At 40.4% G+C, this 19,622-nt stretch overlaps 1 protein-coding gene across 1 annotated transcript; it reads left to right on the top strand.

The window, feature by feature from the left end:
• The first annotated feature begins 14,366 nt into the window (after nucleotides 1-14,366).
• Nucleotides 14,367-15,251, top strand: LOC138370452 (uncharacterized). Its single transcript, XM_069334821.1, has one exon. It carries the CDS (start codon nucleotides 14,367-14,369, stop codon nucleotides 15,249-15,251), a length of 885 nt encoding a protein of 294 aa, XP_069190922.1.
• The last annotated feature ends 4,371 nt before the right edge of the window (nucleotides 15,252-19,622 follow it).

Raw genomic sequence — 19,622 nt, forward strand, 5'->3', positions numbered from 1 at the left:
GTCCTCCCCAACATCCCCCACACCCGTCCTCTCGTCCTTCCCACCATTCCCCACTCCCTCGTCTGATGCATTCACCAATGATCTGATGTTCCCATCAGAAAATTGGGAACATCAAATGATCTGATGTTCCCATCACTGAAATATGAAAAAAACAGTTATAAAATCGAAATGAAAAGCAATGAAAAAATACAAATTAAACTATACTCACAAAATGAAAGGTATGGTAAACAACACAGCTCAATTCCAATGCAATGTCATATAAAATAATTAAATCAAAGTGAAAATAAATCTAAATCTATGAAAATTCGATTTGTCAATGCAATCAGAAACATTGAAATGGAATCGTAATATATTTAGTATAACGTGTGTTGCTATTACTTGCAACAGATAGCACTGTTTTAAAAAAAAAACATTTTTTTCGCTATCACAGGTGTTTCATCTATATATCAGGTAAATAAAAATATGAGCGTATTCAAATGGAACGTTGAGTCAAAATTTCAAAGCAATCGGTAAGGAGGTTTCGAAGATTTCCCTCACTTGAAAAACACTCCATGAAAAACGATTTTTAAAAAAGTCATGTTTTTTCCTGTCACTGACGTGACATCTATATAGTATGTATATAAAAACCTGCTCGGATGTGAATGGAACATTGTGTGAAAATTTCAAAGCATTCGGTGAAGAGCTTTCGGAGATTAGCAATTTTGAACAAACGAACATTTCCGATTTTATTTATATACTCTAGCTGTACCCAGCCACATCAACCTTCCTCTGTCTCCCAGTCCTCCCCACCATACGCCCCTCCTCCGTCCCCTCATCCTCCTAACCATTCCCCACTCCACATTCCCCTCTTCCACCCCACCATCTCCCACACTCCCATCCCCTCGTCCTCCCTACCATTTCCCACTCCTCCATCCCCTCGTCCTCCCAACCATCCCCCCTACCCCTGTCCCCTTGTCCTCCCCAACATTCTTTATTCCTCTGTACCCTCTTCCCCACCATCCCTAACTCCCCTGTTCCCCTCGTCCACACCATTTCCGTCTCCCCTGTACCCCTCATCCTCCCCACTATCCCCCACTCCCGTCTCCTCGTCCTCCCCACCATTCCCCACTCCCTCGTCTGATGCATTACCAATTGATCTGATGTTCCCATCAGAAAATTTGGAACATCAAATGATCTAATGTTCCCATCAATGAAATATTAGAAAAACAGTTAAAAAAACGAATTGAAAAAAATGATAAAATTAAATGAAATATATCCATAAAATAAAGAATACTCACGAAATGAATGGTATGGTAAACAACACAGCTCAATTCTAATGCAATGTCACAAAATAATTCAATCAAAATGAAAATAAATCAAAATTTATGAAAATTCAATTTGTCAATACAATCGCAAACACTGAAAGGGAATTGTACCAAATATAGTATTACATGTGTTGCTCTTACGTGCAACAGATGACGCTGTTTCTTAAAAAAAAGAATGTTTTTACCCGTCATGTGTGGCATCTATACTTATACTTACGAAATAAACGGTATGGTAAACAACACAGCTCAATTCCAACGCAATGTCACACAAAAAAATTTAATCAAAATGAAAATAAATTGAAATCTATGAAAATCCAATTTATCAATGCAATAGTTAACATTGAAATGGAGTCTCAACATATTTAGTATAGTGTGTGTTGCTATTATGTACAACAGATGGCGCTTTTTTTTTAAAGCATGTTTTTGACTGTCACAGGTGAGGCATCTATATATAGTAGGTATATAAAAACACGTGCATATTCCAATGGATTGTTGTGTCAAAATTTCAAAGCAATCGGTGAAGAACTTTCGGAGAATACAGTGTGTGTTTCTCTTACGTCCAACAGATGGCGCTGTTTGTCAAAAAAGCATGTTTTTCCTGTCACAGTTGAGGCATGTATTTAGTAGGTATATAAAACATGCACCTATTCGAATGCAACGTTGTGTCCAAATTTCAAAGCATTCGGTAGAGACGTTTCGAAGATTTCCCCTCCCATGAAAAACACAGCTTTAAAAAAAAAACATGTTTTTTCTCATTACATACGTGACATTTATATCGTCTGTATATAAAAACCCGCTCGAATGCGAATAGAAAGTTGTGTGAAAATTTCAAAGAAATCAATGAAAAACTTTCGGAGATTAGCAATTTTGAACAAACGAACATTTACATATTTATTAATATACTAGCGGTACCCGACCACGCGTTGCTGTGGCTCAGCAACGCATGTGCTGAGCCACAGGAAAGCATGTGCTTTGCTGAGCATAAGTAACCCTCCCCCTGTCTCCTAGCCCTCCCCACCATTCCCACCTCCACCGTCCCCTCGTCCTCTTAACGATTCCTCACTCGACCGTCCCCTCGTCCTCTCCTCCATCTGCCACTCCCCCATCCCCTTTTTCTCCCTACCATTCCCCCCCTTCCCCGGTCTCCTTGTCCTCTCCACCATCCCCCACTTCCATGTCCCCTTGTCCTCACCCACCACTCACCATTCCCCTGTCCCCTCGTCCCCACCATCCCCAAGTTCCCCGTCCCCTTGTCCTCACCACCATTACCCCCTCCCTTGTCCCCTCGTTCTTCCCACCAACCCCCACTCCAATCCCCTCGTCCTCCCCACCATTCCCCACTCCCTCGTTTGATGCATTCCCAAATGATCTAATGTTCTCATCAGAAAATTGAGAACATCAAATGATCTGATGTTCCCATCACTGAAATATAAGAAAAACAATTAAAATACGAAATGAAAAACAATGAAAAAAATAAAAAATAAACTTTACTCACTGAATGAACGGTATGATAAACAACACAGCTCAATTCCAATGCAATATCACACAAAATAATTAAATCAAAATTAAAATAAATCAAATTCTATGAAAATTAAATTTATCATTGCAATCAGAAACATTGAAATGGAATTTGTAGCATATTAATATAGCGTGTGTGTTGTTATTAAGTGCAACAGATGGCGCTGTTTTGGAAAAAAACATGTTTTTACCTGTCACAGGTGAGGCATCAATATAGTAGGTATATAAAAACATGCACATACTCGAATGGAACGTTGTGTCAGAATTTCAAAGCAATCGGTGAAGAACTTTGGGAGATTACAGCATCTGTTGATCTTATGTCCAACAGACGGCACTGTTTTTAAAAAACAGCATGTTTTTTTCCTGTAACAGGTGAGGCAAGTATATAGTAGGTATATAAAAACACGTGCCTATTCCAATGCAATGTCGTGTCAAAATGTCAAAGCAATGGGTACAGAGGTTTCGAAGAATTCTCTCACACGAAAAATACACGAAAGAAACAGTTTTTCAAAAAAGAATGCCTTTTTTCCGTTACAGATGTGACATCAATATAGTATGTATATAAAAAAAACCTCGGATGCGAATGGAACATTGTGTGAAAATTTCAAAGCAATTGGTTAAGAACTTTCGGAGATTGATAACAAACGAACATTTCCATTTTTATTTATATAGATATTAATTTTATTGCAAATAAAACGTATTATGTTATTCCATGATAATATATACCTTAATATAAATAATTTTGTCATAATTTTATTATTATTATTATTGCTAACTTAATCTTCGTAATTATTAATAATTATAATTGCTGAAAACTATAAATCCATTTTTATTTTAAAACAAATTTAATCAATTAACTATAAAACATATTTCAAATAATTATTTATGTTTCTTAAATAATTATTAACATAATTATTGATATAGATTTATATTTCTTTTTTACTCATCACTTGTCAGTTGCTTGGGTAGTGATGACCACATCATCATGTTTCCTGAAGAGTTATGTGCAGCTGAGAGGGGGGGTTGGCCTTGTTGTTGTTGTGTTATACTTATATTGTTGTGATCTTATTATTCATCTTCTTATCATTTAAGATTCCCAAAAAATAAGCCAGTAGGTGTGTGCCATCCACACAACCTGCTGTTTCTCAAGCCTGACTACATCCACTTCCCAGTCCCTCCAGGGCTGATCACATCCACCTCCATTCCAGGCCTGGCTATATCCAGCTACCTCCATATTTGCAAACCCCGACATTTTCCAGCACTGACAGAGGCACCAAGGCATTACTAGAGAATGGGAGATGTCGGCACGAGCGCTCAAGAAGCCAGGAAACAAAGATGCGATGTTGAAGAAGACTGACACAACTGCACATTACCTCTCCCTGCCTGCCCGGGTCCTCCCCGACCGCTGCTGCCTCTGAGTGACGCCACCCGTTATTTTCCTGCTTACAAAAGTAGAGAATAAATCTGGAATTACGTGTGACATTTAGGTGGTCGCGGGAGCGGGACGTCCACAGTACTAGCATATGATAATATTTGATAAGAAGGAGAGCGTTGCGGCAAGAGACCAGGGTAAACTAGTGTGTTTTGTAGCCGACTCTCGCAGGATAAATAAAGGTCACTGAGAGAAACATAGTAGATATTTGTCCGCGATGCTGTGTTTAGGCGAGGATACTTACCTGATACTGGTGTATGATGCTGTGTTTAGTTGGGAGACACATATTTGATACAGGTCTGTGATGCTGTGATTAGGTGGGACACATACTAGACACAGGTTTGTAATGCTGTGTTTAAATGAGGACACATACTAGATACACATACAAGATTTTAAATCTTATCTTATCCTATCTAAAAAAATTATATACTAAAAATTATGTGCTTTCTTCATTTAATATCATCTAATTTCTTGCATTTATTTGTTAAAGTGTTTACTCATGTCCTTTTGATCCTAATCTATTTTTAAGTGTTGGCCTCATTAAATTGATATGATACTATTTCTCTGTGTTCTGTTATATTCCAATCAAAATGTTATGAGAAAAAGTCCAGTTGGTTTTCTAAACTACACTCTGCATCTCCATCCTGTCAATAATGTAAACAAACTACTGTACTATTATATCTACTGTACAACAACTGACTTCATGGTGTAATAGTCTCTGCCTGTCATTCTTAACTGTCACCTTTTTGTATTCATTTGTAATTTTCCATGAACGTTCTCATTTTGTTAATTTACATCTCCTTTAATATAGGTGTTTTACCCCCCCCCCCCTCCCTAACACTTTTAGTTAATAAAATTCTATATTATTTTAAGTTTTGCCTGAAACGCTTTGCGTTATAGTGGCTTCATTAGTATGTGTAACTCCTGCCCTTACATATTGTACATTACTCTTATGTTCTTTGTACGAACATTCCTTGGAATAAACATTATTATTATTATTATTATTATTATTATTATTATTATTATTATTATTATTATTATTATTATTATTATTATTATATTATTATTATTATTATTATTATATGTCTGTGATGCTATGTTCAGGTGGGGGACACATACTAGACACAAGTCTGTGATGTTTAGTTCAAGTGGGGACACATGCTAGATACAGTTCCGTAAAGATTTGTTTTTATGCGGAAACATATTTGATACAACTCCATAAAGTTGTGTTTAAGGGAGGATCACATAATTTATTGAAGTCCATAATACTATAATTTATTGTACAAAATAATGGTGCATGTTATTAATTGTTAATGCCTTCCTAGGTATTGTGTGGTTAACTAGTGATGCCTAACCAAGCCTGTGTACCATTTCTCTGTTCATTCTAAGCTGCTTGTGGAAATTTTCTCAACACTTCACGATTGAGGTAAGTGTACAGCTTGTGCCAGGGAGCCAAGCAAACCTTCAGTGTTGTTGTAATTGTTAGTTGTGTTAATTAAGCTGACAATGGAGGAACAAGTTGCTGTGTTGGTGGAGCATCCAAACTTTGGTGAAATTAAAGACTTGAAGAAGTCTGGGTTGTTGTACATGGCTGATAAATTAAACCTGACAGTTTCCAGGAGAATGTTAAAGGCTCAGCTAGTAAGAGTCATTGTCACACACTTGGTGGAGGAGAAGAAACTGAACAAGGAGTGGTTAGAGGAGTTAGAAGAAGAGTCAAGTGACCAGGTGGCAATTCTAAAGTTAGAGATGGAATCTAAGCTAGAGATGGTTAAGTTAGAAGCAGAGAAACAGAGGTTGGAGATGCAGAATCGCCAAAAACAGCTGGAGTTGGAGACTCGGCAGCAGATGCTTGAGACTCAGAATCGGCAAAGCCAACTTGAGATTGAAGCTCAAAACCAACAAAAACAAGTGAACTAGAAGCACAGAGCAGAAGAATGGAAGCTCAGTTGCAACTAGAAAAAGTTAGGCGGCAGCAATTGGAATTTGAACAGAGTATAACAATAAATAATAAACTAGAGGAACAGAGAATTGCAGCAGGGTGACATTAGTAATCATACTGATAGTACTGATAGTTCTTTAAAGTTTAGGAAAAATGTAGATTTACCTCAGTTCAATGAGGAGGACCCAGAAATATTCTTTTTGCATATCCAAAAGTTAGCAGTCTGTATGAATTGGCCTGTGGATCAATGGGTGGCCATTATGCAAGGACAATTTAAGGAGATAGTCCAGGAAATTTTAGCATCTCTTCCTGCCGCTAATTCTTTTGACTTTAAAATTGTCCAACAGAGCATCTTAAATGACTACCACCAGATCCCAGAGGCCCATAGACAGAAATTTAGAGGTATAAAGAGAGCACATGATCAGACCATTTCTGATTTTGCAAGAGTTAAAATTAATCATTTTGATAGATGGGTAAAAGCCCTTTCCATAACAGATTTTGAGACTTTGAGAAACCTCATAGTGATAGAGGAGATATTAGGTTGTCTACCAGAGAAATTAGCCTTGTTTATAGCTGAACATAAACAGACCAATGACATTATGAAAATAGCTAAGTTAGCAGACGAACACGAATTACTCACTAAGGTGCCTTTTCGAGCACAATCAAATAATTCTAAGAGTAATTATTATGTTCCTAAATCTCATGTTTTCCGGCCCAGACCAGCTACCTCACCTACTCCCCTGAACTCTTCTCCTGTAAAGCCAAATAATGAGAAACACCAGACAGGGTTGTCACCCTCAAATAACTTTTTTTTTTTTTTTTTTGAGATATATACAAGAGTTGTTACATTCTTGTACAGCCACTAGTACGCGTAGCGTTTCGGGCAGGCCCCTGGAATACGATCCCCTGCCGCGAAAAATCGTTTTTTCCTCCAAGTACACATTTTACTGTTGCGTTAAACAGAGGCTACAGTTAAGGAATTGCGCCCAGTAAATCCTCCCCGGCCAGGATACAAACCCATGACATAGCGCTCGCGGAACGCCAGGCGAGTGTCTTACCACTACACCACGGAGACTGTAGAATGTGTATCTAATAATGTAGTGTCTAAGCCTGCAGTTGGTTCGGTTGTTTCGACCACTGGCAGATATTGCACGCATTGCAGGAGGAGAGATCATGCGGTTATTTCCTGTTATTCCTTGCACCTTAAGTTGAGACCTACCGGTCTGATTATGAGACGGGGGTTGCAAGCAATTAATTCTAATGTTGTTCCAGTCATGCCCAATTGGATGACTAACTTTAAACCGTACCTATATTCGTGTACCTTACTTTGTACCAGTGGAAGCTGGAAACCAGTGCAGTTATTGAGGGACACTGGTACTTCGCAATCTCTAATCTCTCACCGTGCCCTTGCTGACGTTAGAACAGAAGACACTGGTGAAGTAGTATTATTGCAAGGTATTGCAGGTCATGTCCAGCGTGTACCATTAGTTAATATTCACCTGAAGTCAACTATTACACCCGGTTGGTGCACTGTAGCAGTTAGTGAGCAGTTGCCCATCCCTGGGATTGATGTTATTGTGGGTAATGATTTTGACAAGTGTCAAGTTAGTGAGACAGTGTCCTATCATGTTTACTAACCCTAGTTCTGTGCTGGCTCAACCGGATGCGGATGATGGTGTCATCTATCCAGCCTGTGTTGTGACCAGATCCATGGGTAAGCAGGGTGAGGTAAACCTGTCACTTCCAGGGTGGATGTTTTCGAGGCCAGGACCCCTTCAGACAGGGAGGTGGAGGTGGACCTTGAGGATGCATTCTTAGCTCACGCGGATGTCGAGAGTGAGGCTGGTGCCAAAGCCCTACTTTATTCTGACCCAGAGGATGGTCTGGAAGAGGTGGCGCAGGTACCAGTTCCTTGCCCGCTCGCTCCAGCTGTTGAGTCCTAGACCTTGAGCGAGTTGCAGAGTACTGATCCCAGTCTAGCTGAATGTTATACAGAAGCAGCTGACACTATTGATACCTTGGATGAGAGCACGGGTTGCTACTTCAATGATCGATGTTTGATGAGACGATAGAGACAACCAGGAACTCCCTTATTAGATGATTGTGAGTCTAGGACCCAGCTCGTCGTACCCAAGGAGTATAGGGAGCAGGTATTGCAAGCTGCCCATGATGACCTTATGGTAGGTCACCAAGGGATCTCCAATATGTAAGTTTTTCTACTGGCCAAAACTCAAAAAGGATGTGGTCAGATATTGTCACAATTGTGTTGTATGTCAAACTGTTGGTAAACCTAACCAGACTGTTCCACGAGCACCCTTACAACCTATTGTAGTGCCAGAGGAGCCTTTTACACATGTAGTGTTGGATTGCGTCGGCCCTTTACCCCGAACTAAATCCGGAAATATGTTTATGTTTACTATCCTATATATGACCACCAGGTTTCCTAAAGCATATGCCTTGCATAACATTAGGGCTTCTAAACTCATAAAGCATTTGGAACGGGTTTTTTTCATTATTTGGTATGCCACGTATCATTCAAACTGATAATGGGAGCAATTTTTTATCCAAAAGCTTTAAAACTTTTTGTAGTTCTTTTGGAATTCAACATAACTTCTCTAGTCTTTACCATCCACAGAGTCAAGGGGGGATCAAGCGGTTCCATCAAACCTTAAAACAGATGTTAAAAACAACTGGGGAAGATTCACCTAGACATTGGGATGACAATTTACCATTTGTACTATTTGCTGCCAGGGACGGGATGCACACTGCCCTAGGCCCCATTTGATCTTGAGTTTGGACATCAGGTGAGAGGACCTTTAAAAATGTTGTAGGAGAAAATGTTGGGAAATGTAACAGCTAGACAGAGTGAAAGATACCTGAAGGATGTGAAGCGCAAGCTGTCTTGAACGAAGGAGTTGGCGTTACGACATCTGGGCGAGGCACAACAGGTAATGAAGGGGCGGCATGATAAGCGGTTCAAGGCCGAACTCAGAGTTTTTGAATCAGGAGATTTAGTAATAGTCTTGAAGCCTCGTATGGGGACTTCTATGTCACACAAATTTGTAGGACCTTATCGATTGGTAAAACGTCTCGGTGAACTTACCTATAAAGTCTGTAACCCCAAACATAACTGTTGGAAATAACCAACAGTTTCATACATCTATGTATTTTATACAACTTTTTTTATTAACCACAAGTAGTTACTAAAATTACTAACTTGTAGATTTATTCATCATCATGATTTATATTAAACATATTGCCAGATTCTTCCTAGTCAGAGTGACGACGCGAGGAACAACAGGCAGAAACATGAATTCTTTCCACATTTAGTTGGATTTATAACAGAGTCCAGTTTATCACTTCTTTTACTAAAAATAGTTTCTAATAAGTTTAATTTCGTAGCGTACTACTGCTTACTGGAACTCCTCCGAGCACGTCTCGGTATTTACTGAGTCTGTATAATCGGATCTGGGAGTCGTCGTCAGTCCCTGAGGACTGGCTCGATGCCGTTGTCCTCCCTGTTCGCAAACCGGGGTCTCTGGGTACTTCCCCTAAGGACTTTCGCCCTATTGCTCTCACAAGTTGTGTCTGCAATCTCTTTGAACGTATGGTTAACGTTCGTCTGATGTGGTTCCTGGAACACCATCACCTCCTCTCCCCTTCTCAATTTGGTTTCCGCAAGTGCCGCGGCACGACAGATGTCCTGGTGAACTTTGAGGTCTATATTCGTACTGCTTTTGCTGCGAAGACCTCCGTTGTTGCCGTCCTTTTTGACCTAGAAAAGGCTTACGACACCACTTGGCGTTATCATATCCTATCTCAACTTCATTCTTTTGGCCTTCGTGGTCATCTCCCTCTCTTTCTCCGCAGCTTCCTCTCTCGTCGTTCCTTTCGGGTGCGCCTTGGTACCGCTCTCTCTCCCTCTTTTCAGCAATACGAAGGTGTGCCCCAGGGTAGTGTTCTGAGCACTACTCTTTTTCTGGTTGCCCTCAATGGTCTTCTTTCCTCTCTTCCTTCTGGTGTCTTCTCCGCTCTCTATGTCGATGATCTTACCCTTTGTTGTCAGGGTGATGATTCGCCTTTCCTTCAACGCCGGCTTCAACTTGCCATTGATGCCGTGTCGTCTTGGGCCACAGGTCATGGCTTCAAGTTCTCTACTTCTAAGACTTGTGCCATGACTTTTACGCGGAAACGGGTTGTTCTTCGTCCCTCTTTGTCACTTTATGGTCATCCCCTTGAATACAAAGATTCCGCGAAGCTTTTGGGGTTATTCCTTGACACTCGTTTGTCTTGGTCTCCCCATATCTCTTACCTCCGTGTTGAGTGCTCTAAGGCCCTTACCCTCCTTCGGGTCCTGTCCCATACTTCTTGGGGGGGCAGATAGGCGCACTCTCCTTGCTTTACATTCCTCTCTCGTCCTGTCTAAGCTCGATTATGGTTGCCCTGCTTACTCGTCTGCTTCTCCTTCTACTCTTCGCCGTCTTGATGCTTTGCACCATACTGGGTTGCGTTTCAGTTCTGGTGCCTTTCGTTCGACTCCCATCCTTAGCTTGTATGTTGACACTGGCTTCCTGTCTCTCCAGGACCGCCGTGATCGCTACTGTCTTCGCTATCTTGCGCGGTCCTTGCAACATCCTTCCTCTCGCCTCTGTCGTGCTTTAACTTTTACCCCTCCTGCGGTTCCTGTTCCTCTTCACCACCTCCCTCTTTCTGTCCGGTTATCTCGCCTACAGGATTCTCTTTCCGTTCGTATTTCTGATGTTTCTCCTCGTGTTGTTCCTTCTTTGCCCCCGTGGAGGGTCCCTCTTCCGCGGTTTTGTACATCCTTGACCCGTATCACTAAAGCTTTTACCCCTCCTACGGTTCTAAAACGCCTTTTCCTCGAGCACTTTTCTTCTCACTCCCGCTCCGTTTCTGTCTTCACTGATGGGTCTAAGTCAGCGGACGGTGTTGGCTACTCTGTTGTTTTTCCTGATCGCACTTATATGTGTCGCTTGCCTCCGGAGACTAGCATCTTTACAGCGGAACTTTATGCTATTCTCTATGCTCTTCGTCTCCTGCTTTCTCGTTGTCAGTCTTCCTTTGTGGTTGTTGTTGACTCTCGTAGTGCCCTCATGGCTCTCGGGTCCTTTAATCCGGTTCATCCAGTAGTTGTCGAGATCCAGCATTGGCTGTTTCTCGTTCACAGTAAATTTAAGTCGGTTGAGTTTTGTTGGGTTCCCAGCCATATTGGTGTGTCTTTAAATGAGCGTGCGGATGCTGCTGCCAAGGAAGCTGTCCGCTCTTGTCCCATCTCTCGCAAAGGCATTCCGTATTCCGACTTTTACCCGGTTATCCATTCCTCAGTCCTTACCCGTTGGCAGGCTTCTTGGTTGTCTGTTACTGGTAACAAGCTACGTGCTCTTAAATGTTGTGTTTCCTCGTGGCCGTCCTCCTTCCACCGTAACCGGCGGTGGGAAACAGCTCTGGCGAGGTTGCGTATTGGCCATACTCGCTTAACCCATGGTCACTTGATGGAGCGCCGCCCTGCTCCTTATTGTCCTAGTTGCATTGTCCCTCTTACGGTCGTGCATGTCCTTCTTGAATGTCCTGACTTCCAGGACGAGCGTGTGTCTTGCTTTCCGACCGCCCCTCGCGGTCACCTGTCCCTCGATAGCATTCTTGGTGACTCGGATACTTTTGATATCGTTCGCCTTATGCGTTTTTGTTCTCGTATTGGCATCCTTGGTGATATTTAGCGCCCTCTGATTATTTTGCGTACTTGATGGTGCTACATAGCCTTCCCGGTTTGGTGCCTTCTTTTGATAATTACTTACTTACTTACTTACTGGAACTCCTTTATATAATTGATATCAAACATTCTAGAAGAAATTATTTTAATGTAAATGATTTCACTTTGATTTCCTCGATTATTTGCGTGACTTTAATAAACCAATTTATGTTGCGAGAAATTATATTTTAACACAGAAGAATTAAATGTGACATCAATACTCGTCAATATATCTTCTTTCCTTAGTTAATTCCAATATATAAATCCATTTACACTCGAGATGTCTATCGAGAGCCACACATGCGCAATTGGGAAGAGGAAGAAGACGGAGAGAACGTGACCAGCCACCACACGACACGGACCCCCTTAGTAGCGTGCAACAGAGCTACGTTTCGATCATGCTTATTTCGCTCCCACGACCAGTAGAGCGGTGCCACGTCATTTGGCACGTCACAGCCGTGTCCCAGAGCTAGTATATGTGCAATTCCATAGTCATCGCCCTTGAAGCAGCAGCTGGAGGACGAAGGATTGCACAGTTTTCTACATCAACGGACACGCGGCTCGGCATCTATTATTTCTTTTTTGTTACCATGTTGCCACAGTTAACATTTAGACTAGTTGTCGTTATGCTGTATATAAAATAACAAAATCCTGTACGTGTCTTCTCTAACAGTTTCATAATCTAAATAGACGATTATCAAATTTCTGTAGAAGTAATTTACAGTGCTTGAACATAAATTGCACAGATATTTGCAGGAGATTTCTACAATGATCATCAGACCTTTTATGAAGATTTCTTTAACTTAGGATGTACTTGTAGTTTGTTATGTAGAAGATTTCTGCAATGTAATTGCCTTCCAGCTCCGAATCGACGTCAACCGAGATGCTAGGCTTGCCCACCTTCACGTGCAACAATTTGCTCGATGCAACACCACATCGTCGGTGGAGCATGGCAGCCAATTACACTTCTTTAGATTTACAGCTAAGCTGTTCATGTTTATCAGTAGTAATAACTCTGTAGTTACAGTAGTGATCTCCCAAAGAGATCAATTATACTAACCCATTGATTTACCATATACTATTCATTATTCCAGTAGTATATTGAGATGCATTTACCTCTAATTAATATTATATAATCAACCTTATTTACTTTCATAATTTATTTACTCTGGCGAAGAACCAGTGCCAGAATTATTCTAGGGATGCATATTACAGCCTAAAACTCATTAATTATTATTAACATTTCTATTAATACTTTATGTATAAAGTAGCCTTAGTGGGACATAGCCAATTTCCCAAAACCCTTAGACCTATACCTCACAATGAGGTGAACATTTTTAGGTCGCCTGGAGCAACTGCTCACAATTTTTACAACAATCCAATATTAACAGCTGCGTTAGAATGGCCTCACCATTTAACCATAATTCATCTAGGTGGTAATGATATCCATCCCACTCGTCAACCAGCCGAAATAATTAACCATTTAAAAACTATTATCAGTTCCTTAAAACAAATCAGTGACTCTGTGGTATTCACATTGGTGGAACCTCGCCAACTAAGAAGTGATAACCATTAGGGAGTGAGTCCCGAATTTTTTCAGCGTTCTGCTAAATACATAAACTTTCGGCTGAGAAAAAGAGTGAAATTAGAAGCCACTTACATTCATTTCACAGCCAGACCATATCAACAGGGCTTGACCTCAGACGGTGTACATATGTCAGGAGAGGCCAGGACCCATATGGTCGACAAACTAGTCAATACTATTAATTATCACAAACGGTTGTGGCTAGCAAGTCAGACTTAGTGTTATATATTAATAATTTTTCACTTGTATTTCTAAGCACAAACTTATATATTAAAACAAAAAATACCAAAAACATAGCACCATATATCCATATTACTGCACCATTGCTTATATACCAACCTCTGATGAGGTAGGATATTTAGACTGTAATTGTACTAATGTTTGTACAAATGCAGCCTAAACCATTTAGTCATTCCTAAGTAGGACTTATTTAGTGAGTACTGTACTAGACAATGCTGGTGTACATACATATTATTTAGATTGTGCTGACCCTAATTTAGGGTGGGATCCAAAATATTTATTGTGTATTTAACAAATTATTTCATGTACCCTTTTTTGAGTACTGCCGGATGTTCACTGTTGGATTGAATGGTGATAATTGAGGAGCTAACCAGATGAAATTCCAATAGTGACATTCGAGTACTACTCAAAATATTAGCTATCCATTGTGAGGTAAATTAACCTCTAAACGAGGTAGTATAGTCTATTCAAATACATTAGGCTATTATATTGATATTGAACTCCATTGAATGAGCCATTATCCCAGTTACATCAGTAACCAATATTTACTATAAGACCAGCCCTTACACAGCAAGATGGAAGCGGCTGACAAAATGAAAATGACCCTTACAGGTTTGAAAGGTCACTTGACCCGACAGATTACCAAGTGTCAAAATCTGTCACAACAGTCACCTGTTGACTACACTGAATTAGAGAACTTCCTTCAAGTTGTCGAAAGTAAATTCGAGTATATTAAGCAACATATGAATCTGTACTTGTCAGAACTTTACAAAACCTCAATAGGTGAAACTGAACTTGAGGGCATTGTAAATAATTTAGCCCAGTACGAAGATGATGTACAAGTTAAACTTCAACCTGACAAAAAGCAGATTGCTAAAAACAAATTAACAACAGCCTCTACTGCACATCCAGGTCCTGATGTCAAATTACCTCAGATCCGTATACCCACATTCTCTGGTAACGAGAATGAGAGCTGGGATGATTTCTGGAGTAAATTCGTGGGTGCAATAAACTCTAAAACTAATATCCCCAAAACAACCAAGTTCACTTATTTACAAGGCTTGTTACGAGATGAAGCCCTGAAGGTAATCTCTAACATAACACTGACCAGTGATGGTTACGACCTAGCTGTTCAATTGTTTAAGAGCAACTACGATAACACAAAAAGAACTATTACTATCTTAGTCCAAAAATTGCTGGATTTACCAACTGCTAATAATTCTACAGATTCTCTTCAAACTTTCAGACTAGAGCTAGAGTCTCTACTCAAGGCCTTAAGCCTTAAAGTCCAAATTCAGACTGCTGAATGGATGACAAAGGTAGTTGTAAGACGCAAATTACCGAGAGAAACTTTAGATAAATTGTGTACTATGTACAATAAAACCTCTCTGACCATGAATGAGATCACGGAAGGTTTACATACCCTAGTCGAAAGACAGAGCCAACCAAGATGGGAATAGTGTTTCAAACTTCTCTACTAACTCTCATCAATAACCCCAACGTACTGCAACTTCTGTAGTAAACCAATTTCAATAAATCATCTCTGAAATGGAAATCTGGATACGTAGGTACATACACAGTGAACCCTTTGAACCCCGTAGGGAGCACCACTCCTACGCTTCTACAGTGAAGAAGTGTTTGTTCTGCAATAATGAACATTTTACTTATACGTGTAGTACTTATCCAGTTCATAACATCCAAATTCATCGTTTGCAAGAGTTACACAGATGCACAAAGTGCACGGGTCCTCATGACCCCAATAGCTGTACTGTCTCCTTACGTATGTGCAACAATTGCCATAAGGGTAGACACCATTATTACTTGTGTGGTAGTGACCAATCAAGATCAACCAATCCTCATAAGAAAATTACAAAATTTACTTCTGTACAGTATTGCAAAGTGCATCAAGACATAAGTGTACTTGCAGCAGAGTCGAGTAACACAACTACGTTACCAATAGCTCAATTAAAATTAATTTCCAAGGGATCTAGGATTTCCACTCATGGTCTCTTTGACCAAGGTTCGCAGAAAACCTTTATTTCTCAACAGCTAGTTGATCAGTTGAAACTGAAGCCTATTACTCGAGTGAATCTGAATATCTCTGGATTCCTAACCAACAGTGGACCTCGTGACTACCTGGTTGTTATAAGTCTTGTTACGTTTAGGAGGCTGCACCAGCCTAATTCAAGCCAGAGTCGTTGACAGGATCCCCTCAGATTTACATGTTACAGGTCTTGCTGAAACAGTCAAATTTCTTAAACGTAGCGGTATTAGGCTAGCGGATCATAAAATAAATACAGACTGTCTCAGCGATGTAAGTATTCTTATTGGAGCTGACTATTAGTATAGATTTATTACTGGATGCACCAGGTAACGAGGTGTAAACTTGTTACAGTCAGCTAGGGGTAAACTACTCACAGGACCGGTGTTGATCCAACAACATTCTAAGTCTACTAGTAATCAACCAACTAATTCAATAGTGACATGACTAGGCCTAGAGCAGTCACCACTACATGACAGAGACGAAACCGAGGATGATGAGTCCAATCCCCCTGTTCACAAATTATGGGATTTGGACACCTTAGGCATAATCCCTGATCACCCCAGTCCAGATGGCACATAGACATATCAACAATATCTTGATACTGTTATTTTCCAAGATAATACTGGGCGAGACTCCTGTGGAAGCTGAACCACCCACAGCTTCCAGTAAATTATTTCATGGCCTCAACCCAATTAAATTCTCAATTAGCTAGGCAACAGAAGCAACCAGATAAATTGCAACTGTATCATGCTTTGATACAGCAACAACTTGCTAACCAATTTATAAACGTTGTTGAAGAAGACAACCATAAAACAGGACATTATTTGCCACATCATGCTGTCCTGAAAGATTCAGTTACAACACCAATCAGGATTGTATTTAATTGTAGTGCCAAATTAAAGGCAGAGAGCGTGTCACTAAATGATTGTCTACAAACTGGACCAAACCTAACCCAAAGACTAAAAGATGTCTTATTACGATTTCCCTCTGGTGTTTTCGCCTATACGGCCGACATTAGTAAAGCCTTTTTAAGAGTAGGCTTACAAGAGACGGATCGTGATTTTACTAAATTTCTCTGGGTGACAGATCCACAGGATCCTAATAGCGAAGTTATTACTTATTGATTTGCCTCGGTACTGTTCGGAGCGACATCTTCACCATTCTTACTCCAGGCTACTCTAGATACACATCTTAAGAAATCTAATAGTCCCTACAAGACTGAGATTGGCAACAATTTATACGTTGACAATTTTCATGGAAGCACTAATGATGAGAATAAACTAGTGGAAATTTACCATGAGGCTAATCGTGAACTGTTGGGAGCCAACATGCCCTTACAGTAGTGGACTTAAAATAATAAACAACTAAACCAAATAATCGAGGAAAAGTTCCCTGATTATAAGGTACCTCACAAATAGAAAGTCTTAGCTAAGGAATGGAATACTTCCACAGAAAAATTGAATATCAAGTCGGTGGAGATCAACCATTTACCTCTAACCATGAGAAAACTACTCTCCCATGTCAGCAAGCCATTTGACCCTTTAGGCCTACTCAGTCATATTCTAATTAAGGGTAAACTCCTTATGCAGGAGTGCTGGCAAAGGAATTTCAGGTGGGATGAAACGTTGCCGGAGTATCTCCAAGAAAAATGGCAGCAGTTGATTCCTGATTACAACAAACTTAGTATTCCACAATTTCCTCGATATACCTTAGGCAAAGCGTATGGCTCATTAGTCTATCTAGTTAATATTCAACAATCATTTTTGCTTACATCTAAAGCAAGGGTAGCCCCGATTAAGAAGAGGTCACTACCCCAAATAGAATTAACTGCCTTATTAGTAGGTGTAAGACTGGCTCATTGCCTGATCAAAACCCTCAGTAATGTTCACCTTGGTGAAATAATAGTGTGGTCAGACAATGAAGCAGTATTGCAGTGGGTAAAATAACGACAACAACAAAACTCCCTATGTCAGCAACCGTGTAAGAGAAATTCGAGAATTGTCTGCTGGTTATAAATTAAGACATGTCCCAACCAAGGACAATCCTGCTGACTATTTATCTAGAGGTTTGACTTTAAAACAATTGGTTAAAACCGAGATGTGGTTTAATGGACCCCAATGGCTAGTTAGTGGTCAGTGGTCCCAACAGAAGCCACAAGTCATTGTGACCAATATCACTACCCGTGTTGCGGATCCAGAACCCCCCTCCAACTTTAGCTATCAATCCTCATCGTTATTCCAATTTAAGCAAATTACTAAGAGTTACAGAAATGGTATTTGATTTCATCAACAAGATGAGGATCAAGTATCGATTTCCTAGTTCCATCAAATATTGGGTCAAACAAGCTCAACAAGAGACTTACGGGAAAGAATATGAACATTTCCCAGTAAAGTTAAGTAAGTCTCTGGGTATCTGGCTTGACTCCGACAAACATAACATTTTGAGATGCGGCGGACGTCTGCTTCATGCAGAAATAAATTTAGATACAAAGAATCCTATACTTCTACCACGTCACCACATCATTACTAAACTCATAGTTTTACATTACCATGAGCATAATCATTGCATGGTGGAGTATTAGATACTCTTAATGAACTCAGACAACGTTTTTGGCTTCCCCAAGGTCGCCAAACTGTCAAATCTTTAATCAAGTCTTATATAATCTGCAAGAGATATGATGCTTGAGTGTGTCCTTATCCAGGTACACCGCCCCTACCTAAGGAGCGAGTCGTCCACCTTCGTCCCTTTGAGACCACAGGTGTCGACTACACAGGAGCACTAATTTTAACAGGCACACCGGACAAGGTTCCAGTGAAAGCCTACATTTGCCTTTTCACATGTGCTACCACACGTGGAGTACATTTAGAAGTCACTTCTGACATGAGTGCAGAAGCCTTTCTGCAAGCTTTTCGCAGACTCGCTGCACGAAGATCTTGCCCAAAATTAATGATCTCAGATAATGGATCTAACTTCGTGGCAGGAGAGGCTTGCTTACAAGAAATATGGAACCATCCAGAAGTACACTCTGTGCTCAGAGACAATGCTACTGGAAATTTATCCCTCCAAGAGCACCATCGCACGGTGGTTTTTACGAAAGAATGGTGGGAACTGTTAAGAAATGCCTAAGAAAAGCCTTACACCGGCAGAAAATTAATCTCACTGAATTACAGACCCTTGTCGTGAAAATTGAAGCACGAGTCAACTACAGACCACTAACCTACTAATCAGAAGATTTCTCCCAAAGAGAACCCCTAAGCCCCTCTCATTTGATTCATGTGATCTTCTAAGCCCTCTAATATCTCTAGGAGACGAGGATCCAGCTGACCCTTCGTGTGCCAAAGTGAGTGACTTGGTGGAGAGTTATAGACACCTTTCAAGAGTAATAGAGAAATGGAATGAGGTCTGGACACGTGAACATTTAGCTGCTTTAAGAGAATATCACAATGGAGCTGCAAGCCGATACAACAAAGTTCAACTCAAACCAGGTGATCTTGTTCTAGTAGACAGTGATGGACCCAGGTCAGATTGGCCTATAGGTAAAATTGTTGACATCCATCCTGACCGCCATGGTATTTTACGAATTGTTAAAGTTCAGTGTCGAGGCACTACTACCTTGAAAACACTAGAAAAATTAGGATCTTTAGAGTTAGCAGAACATGAGTGTTCTACAGATATACCTGTAACCCAAGTTTCAGAGAACAATAATTCTACTCAACCGAGCACAAGGCCATCTAGGGTCGCTGCTCAGAACTGCAAACAGAAACTTAAACAATATTTTGATTCTATT

Source organism: Procambarus clarkii, chromosome 32 (genome assembly GCF_040958095.1).
Source record: "Procambarus clarkii isolate CNS0578487 chromosome 32, FALCON_Pclarkii_2.0, whole genome shotgun sequence".
Lineage (NCBI taxonomy): Eukaryota > Metazoa > Arthropoda > Malacostraca > Decapoda > Cambaridae > Procambarus > Procambarus clarkii.